The sequence below is a fragment of the Macrobrachium nipponense genome, chromosome 24 (genome assembly GCF_015104395.2).
Source record: "Macrobrachium nipponense isolate FS-2020 chromosome 24, ASM1510439v2, whole genome shotgun sequence".
In the NCBI taxonomy this organism is placed as follows: domain Eukaryota; kingdom Metazoa; phylum Arthropoda; class Malacostraca; order Decapoda; family Palaemonidae; genus Macrobrachium; species Macrobrachium nipponense.
Genome location: NC_061091.1, coordinates 38,095,213 through 38,101,578, shown reverse-complemented (window position 1 = coordinate 38,101,578; position 6,366 = coordinate 38,095,213). Strand labels below are relative to the sequence as shown.

The 6,366-nt window shown below is 36.9% G+C and overlaps 1 protein-coding gene across 1 annotated transcript; it reads left to right on the top strand.

The window, feature by feature from the left end:
* Positions 1 to 302: 302 nt before the first annotated feature.
* Positions 303 to 1,256, top strand: LOC135202877 (uncharacterized). Its single transcript, XM_064232334.1, has one exon. It carries the CDS (start codon positions 303 to 305, stop codon positions 1,254 to 1,256), a length of 954 nt encoding a protein of 317 aa, XP_064088404.1.
* Positions 1,257 to 6,366: the final 5,110 nt, after the last annotated feature.

Here is a 6,366-nt window from a genome sequence, read left to right as displayed (position 1 = left end):
AATTGTATTGTATTGCTTTGGTTTGAGTGATTTGCCTTTGTAATTGTTGGGTAAGAAATTTGAGAATAAGTGATTGTTACTGTTTTGTGATCCTGTAAGATTTTCCGATGATGTGTTGTCATCATTTGTTGTGAGAATTTAAACAGAATACAGTTAGAAACAGCAGCGTCACCATCCGGCTTTCCTTTCTCAACCCTTCTTGGATGTTGTTAGTCATATATTAAGAACATTTGGTGCCCAGACCCGGGAAAGGATATCAAGAACCCGTTTGTGAGTAATTATATGCTAATAAATAGTTCAAGATGGAGAATTTGTTAAAGAAGAGAAAGGCAGCCAGAGGATGGGTTTCTAGGCTAGGAAAGGAACTCGTAAGTTTATTAGGAAGGCCTGTCCTTAGTGCAGTTGAATTGAAGGCTGTTATTGAAAATTTTGATATTCGTTTGTCCAAGTTAGATGAAGTACAGTCAGAAATAGAAGTTGAGTTAGAAAGTGACTTGCTTGATGATGACTTGGACAAGGCCTTTGAGTTTAGAACAACGTCTCTTATACCTAGGATTAAGGCTACCGAGAAACTCCTAGAGTTAGACAAAAAAGGTGATGATGATAGTAGTACTACTAATGGATCTTCAGGTGCTCAAGTGAAGCTGCCTAAGCTAAAACTGCCGAAATTTAAAGGAGAAGTGACAGAATGGCAGTCCTTTTGGGACCAGTTCAGTTGCTGTGTAGACAATTCAGATATACCAGTAATAAGTAAGTTTAGTTATTTAGCGTCATTGCTGGAAGGAGAATCCAAATCAGTTATCTCAGGTCTATCTCACACAAGTGTAAATTATAAGATTGCATGTGATCTACTTAAAGAGAGATTTGGAAGGTCAGAGAGGATGATATTTGCCCATGTTCAAGCACTTTTAAATGGCAAGGTTCCTGTTAAGGCAGGAGGTCCTAAGTATGTTTACCTGCTGTGGAATCTACAGGATGAGTTGTTGACGCATATCAGAAGTTTAGAGGCTTTAGGTGTATCTGGTAAGCAGTGTGAAGTTTTCCTGACGCCAATTATTCTTTCTCGTCTTCCGAGTGAAATACGAATGGAGTGGGCTAGGAAAGGCGCTGGTCATGAAAGTGATTTGGAATGGCTTCTGAAATTCTTACAAGAAGAAATTGAAACTATTGAAAGGTCTGAGACATTTAAAGATGTTACTTCTAGGAAACCAGAAAATCCTAGTGTATCTGAAGAAAAAAAGAAACTGGCACTCTAAGGGCTCAAGGGAGAAGGTAACCTCTGCATCTGCTCTGCATACCTCATCAGAGGTTGAATATCCTATCTGTGGATTTTGTGCTAAAAAACATAAAACAGAAAATTGTTATGAAACCTTGAAATTGAATGGGCCACAGCGTGCTGAAAAATTAAAATCTGCTGGATTGTGCTTTAAGTATTTAAAAAAGGGTCATTTAGCTAAAGGGTGTTTTTCCAAGTGTAAAAAATGTAATGGAAAACATAACCTCATAATGTGTGGTATTAAGTTGGATTCAAATAAGGATAATGACTCCATAAAGGTTGTAACAGATAACAATCCTTATTGCTTGTTCCCTCGTAACCTTGGTGTCTTGAGAGATAACAATCCTTATTGCTTGTTCCCTCTTAACCTTGGTGTCTCTGTGACTCGAGCTTTGGTATTGCTCCCGTGTATGTTTTAATTAATAAAGTTCCTGTTTGAAGAACTGACGTCTCCTTCACCTCCCTGGGTATTATAGGTTGCAGTAGAGAACAGGTCTGAAATTGTAAATAAAGGTAATGAGTAAGGTTCCTCTGTTAATTTTGATGGAGGTGCTCTTCATAACGTTGCTTCTACAAATGTAACTTGTACTATTTTACAAACTGCAAAGATTCGTGTTGTGGGATCTAATGGCATACCTATTGAAGCAAGAGCTTTGTTTGACAGTGGGTCTGACCGTACTTATGTTAGTAGTAATATTGTAAAGAAATGTAAACCTAAGTGGATTACTAGTCAGCCCCTTGCATATTCAGTATTTGGAGGTGACAAGTCAAGTAAGAGTAGCCTAAGTAACATTTATAAATTGAAGGTACTTGATCGTAATAATTTATCACATTTGTTGACAGCTGTTGAGATTCCTAAGATATGTCAGCCCTTGATTAGACCAGTTATTCCAAATAATATGTTAAATGCCTTTTCTCATGTACAACTTGCTGATGATTATCAGAATAATTCACATGTGAATATTGATATATTGATAGGTTTGGATGCATACTGGCAGTTCTTAAAGTCTGATGATGTAATTCAATTTGATGGAATTGTAACTCAAAACTCTGTATTTGGTTGGGTACTGTCTGGTGCCTGGCATGCTAATCCTTTTTATCCCTGTACGTCATCTCAAATGTTGTGTATTTCAAAGGTGTCTGATTATGATGTAAGTAAATTTTGGGATCTGGAATCTGTAGGGATTAGTCCTAAGGAGTCCAATAATCAATTAGAGTCAAATTTCACATTGCAGGAATTTTCTGAGAAAATTCAATTTGTTGAAGGTACATATGAAGTAGCCCTACCTTGGAAAAGTGAAACAGCTAAGAGTGATCCAATAGATAATAAACAACTTGCTTTAAAGAGACTAAATAAATTACACTGTAAATTGGATAAGGATGTTAAGCTGAAAACTGAGTATTACAAGGTTTTTTGATTGAGTATGAAAAGGAGGGTATAATTGAGGAAATTCCTAGCAATGAGATTAGTAGTGCTTTCCCTATTTTTTATATGCCTCACAGACCTGTTGTAAGAGAGGCTAGTACAAGTACAAAGGTAAGACCTGTTTTTGATGCTTCTGCTGCTAGTTACAATGAAGTATCCTTGAATGATTGTCTCCAAACTGGCCCCTCTCTTAACCCAGACTTAGTAAAAATACTGATTCGATTTAGGAGATGGCCTATAGCCTTGTCAGGTGATATCAACAAGGCATTTTTACAAGTGCGTATGAGACTAGAAGATAGAGATGTACATCGCTTCTTACTGAAGTGTGAAAATGGTATTAGAATTATGAGATTTCGGCGTGTTCCATTTGGTAACACTGCTAGCCCTTTTTTATTAAATGCTACAATTCTATATCATCTTGAACAGTGTAAAATGACTGAGGTAATACAAGAGTTAAAGGAAAATATGTATGTAGATAATTGGTTGAGTGGTGCTGACAGCTTTAATGAAGCTTATGCCAAGTTCAGTGAGGCTCGTAAGGTTTTATCTCTGGAAGGTATGCCTTTGACCAAATGGGTTTCTAATAGCAAATTAGTGACTTCTAGATTTAATGATAGAATTAATCTTGTTAAAGAAGATGAAGCTACTAGTGTGTTAGGATTGCATTGGTATAACAGTTCTGATACATTTTCCTTTCATGGAATTGAACTAAGCTCCAAGGTAGAGCTGGAGTTGACCAAACGATCAGTTTTGAGTCTTATTGCTAAATTATTTGATCCTCTGGGTCTTATAAGTCCCTTTGTAATGTATGGTAAAATACTCTTTCAGGACATTTGGAGATTGGGTCTTCTTTGGGATGATTTATTACCTCTGGAACTGCAGGTTAAGTTTCAGAAGTGGGTCGAGAGTGCTAAATTTCTGAAATCTTGGAATGTTAATAGGTGCTATTTTCCTGATACTTCATGGGCAGGTCTTTGTAAAATTGAATTACATGCCTTTGGAGACGCTTCCACAAAGGGGTACGGTGCTTGCGTATATATACGAACCTGCTCTCAGGATGGTTCTTATAAGGTGTCATTGGTGGCATTCAGATCTAGAGTAGCACCTATCAAGACAGTAACTCTTCCTAGACTGAAATTAATGGGGAGTTTATTATGTTCAAGGTTAGCAGTTTTTGTATAGAATTCTCTAAGTTTGGGTAATGATACCTCCCTCATATACTGGACTGATTCTAAAATAGCACTTGCTTGGATTCAAGGAGACCCTTGTAAATGGAAACCCTTTGTAGCTAACAGAGTTACTGAAATCCAAAGTATAACTCCACCTGGCTGTTGGCATCATTGTTCAGGAATTGACAACCCTTCTGATTTGATATCCAGGGGGATGTTAGGTGATCAGCTTTCAGCTAACAGTTTATGGGTAAATGGTCCCTCCTGGCTATCTAAACCTTTGTATTTTCATCATGAAGGTAAACAATTGTTTTCTACTATGGAAGAAGCTAATTGTAAGGACGATATGACTTGTGTTGCTCTCAGTTTAGACACATCTTTGTTTGAATTTGATAGATGGAGTCACCTTAGTAAAGCTCAGCATGTAATGGCTTGGGTTTTGAGATTTGTACATAACTGTAAAATGCATGTAATTAAATGTTTGGGAACTTCAGGCCCACTGACTTCAGATGAATTAGAGAAGGCCAAAACTAAAATGATTTATTGTGTACAGAGAGAGGTCTATCCCTCGGAAGTTAATGCTTTATTGAGAAAAAAACTTATTCCAAAGGGGTCAAGTTTGTGTAAATTGGATCCTTTTCTAGATGAGCAAGGTTTATTGAGAATTAAGGGTAGGCTTGAGCATGCAGATTTAACCTATGAAAGTAAACACCCAGTAATAATACCCAAATGTCACTTTGCTAAACTACTTGTCAGCTTTCAACATATATTTCTTAAACATGCAGGTGTTTCTTCTATTATGTCTTCCTTAAGAAGTAGTTTTTGGATAATAGGAATTAGAGTATTAGCAAAGTCTGTCATCAAGAAATGTGTTAGATGTCAAAGACATGATTCAAGGGCTTGCAGTCAACCTGTAGCTCCTTTACCAGAATTAAGGGTGAAGGCTGCACCACCATTTACTGTAACTGGTCTCGACTTTGCTGGTCCTCTATTTTGTGCTGATTTTGCATCAAAAAAGTTCTATATTTTGTTTTTCACGTGTGCTGTAGTCCGCGCCATACATGTAGAGCTTACTGACTCCATGAGTGTCTTTGACTATATGCTTGCAATTCGCAGATTTATTGCTCGTAGGGGCCTTCCATCAGTGCTGTACTCCGATAATGCTAAGACCTTTGTTGCATGTGTCAGTGAATTGCAAAAGGTTTATGGACACCTGTCTCCCCACTGGAGATTTATAGTTCCAAGGTCTCCTTGGTGGGGAGGTTGGTGGGAACGTTTAATAAGATTAGTAAAGTCTGCTGTTCGAAAAACTTTAGGTGGTAATTATATTTCCAGGTGTGAATTAGAAACGACCTTACATGAAGTTGAGGCATGTGTAAATTCCAGGCCTTTGACTTTTGTTAGTGATGAACCTGATGCCCCTGTCCCTTTATCTCCCTCTCATTTTCTTATTGGGAGAAGTACAGGTTTTCAAACTCCGGTGAACACTGACCCTTCTTGTATTTCAGCTAAGGATTTAAGTGATAGAGAAAAATTAAGAAGGCAGATCTTAAATAAGTTTTGGACTGTATGGAGCAATGATCATATCAGGAATTTACCTTGTGTTGTTAAGGGTTTTACTCCAAATTGTGACCTGAAAAAGGGCGATTTAGTGTTAGTGAAGGAAGATAATTTGCCCAGACTGCACTGGCCCTTGGGTGTGATAGTTGATGTATTTCCAGGCAAAGATGGACTTATTAGAAGTGTAAATATAAAAACTTCCAAAGGGGTAGTTACCAGGCCTATACAAAGACTACATTATCTGGAAATTTCAAGTTTTGACTCTGAAGCTATAACAGAAACCATAAATGAATCCATGCCTGGATCCCCTCTTGAGAAATCTAAGCCTGTATTCCCTCTTGAGTACTCTGTTGAGAATCGCACCCGATCGGGCCGGATAACTAAGGTCCCTAAGAAGCTAGATTTGTGATCATATAGGTTTGTATCTAGATTCACATGTTTATTCAAGATTTGTAAGTCCATTTTGCTATGAATAACATCTATCCTAATTTATTGTTTAATTTTTGTCTCTTAGCAAACATCAGTTTGAGTTACTGCTACAGAATCTATTGAAATTACTGTGAAAATTTAACTTCCTATTTGAGATAAATTCTGGTGTAACTTACTGTATGTTACTGAACTGTACCTTGTTCATTATTATGTTTTCTTTGTTTGATAGGAGTTATGACTCCTATGGTGGGGAGAATGTTGGAATTAACTTTGTGAAAGGCTATACTTGTTTATTTAGTTGAGTATGCCATTTAATTTGCTGTTTCAACGTTTTCTTTAATGTCATTTGAGTTACGAATTTTATTAAATAATCTAAGTTTATTGAAATACTGCATTATTATTAATTGTATTGTATTGCTTTGGTTTGAGTGATTTGCCTTTGTAATTGTTGGGTAAGAAATTTGAGAATAAGTGATTGTTACTGTTTTGTGATCCTGTAAGATTTT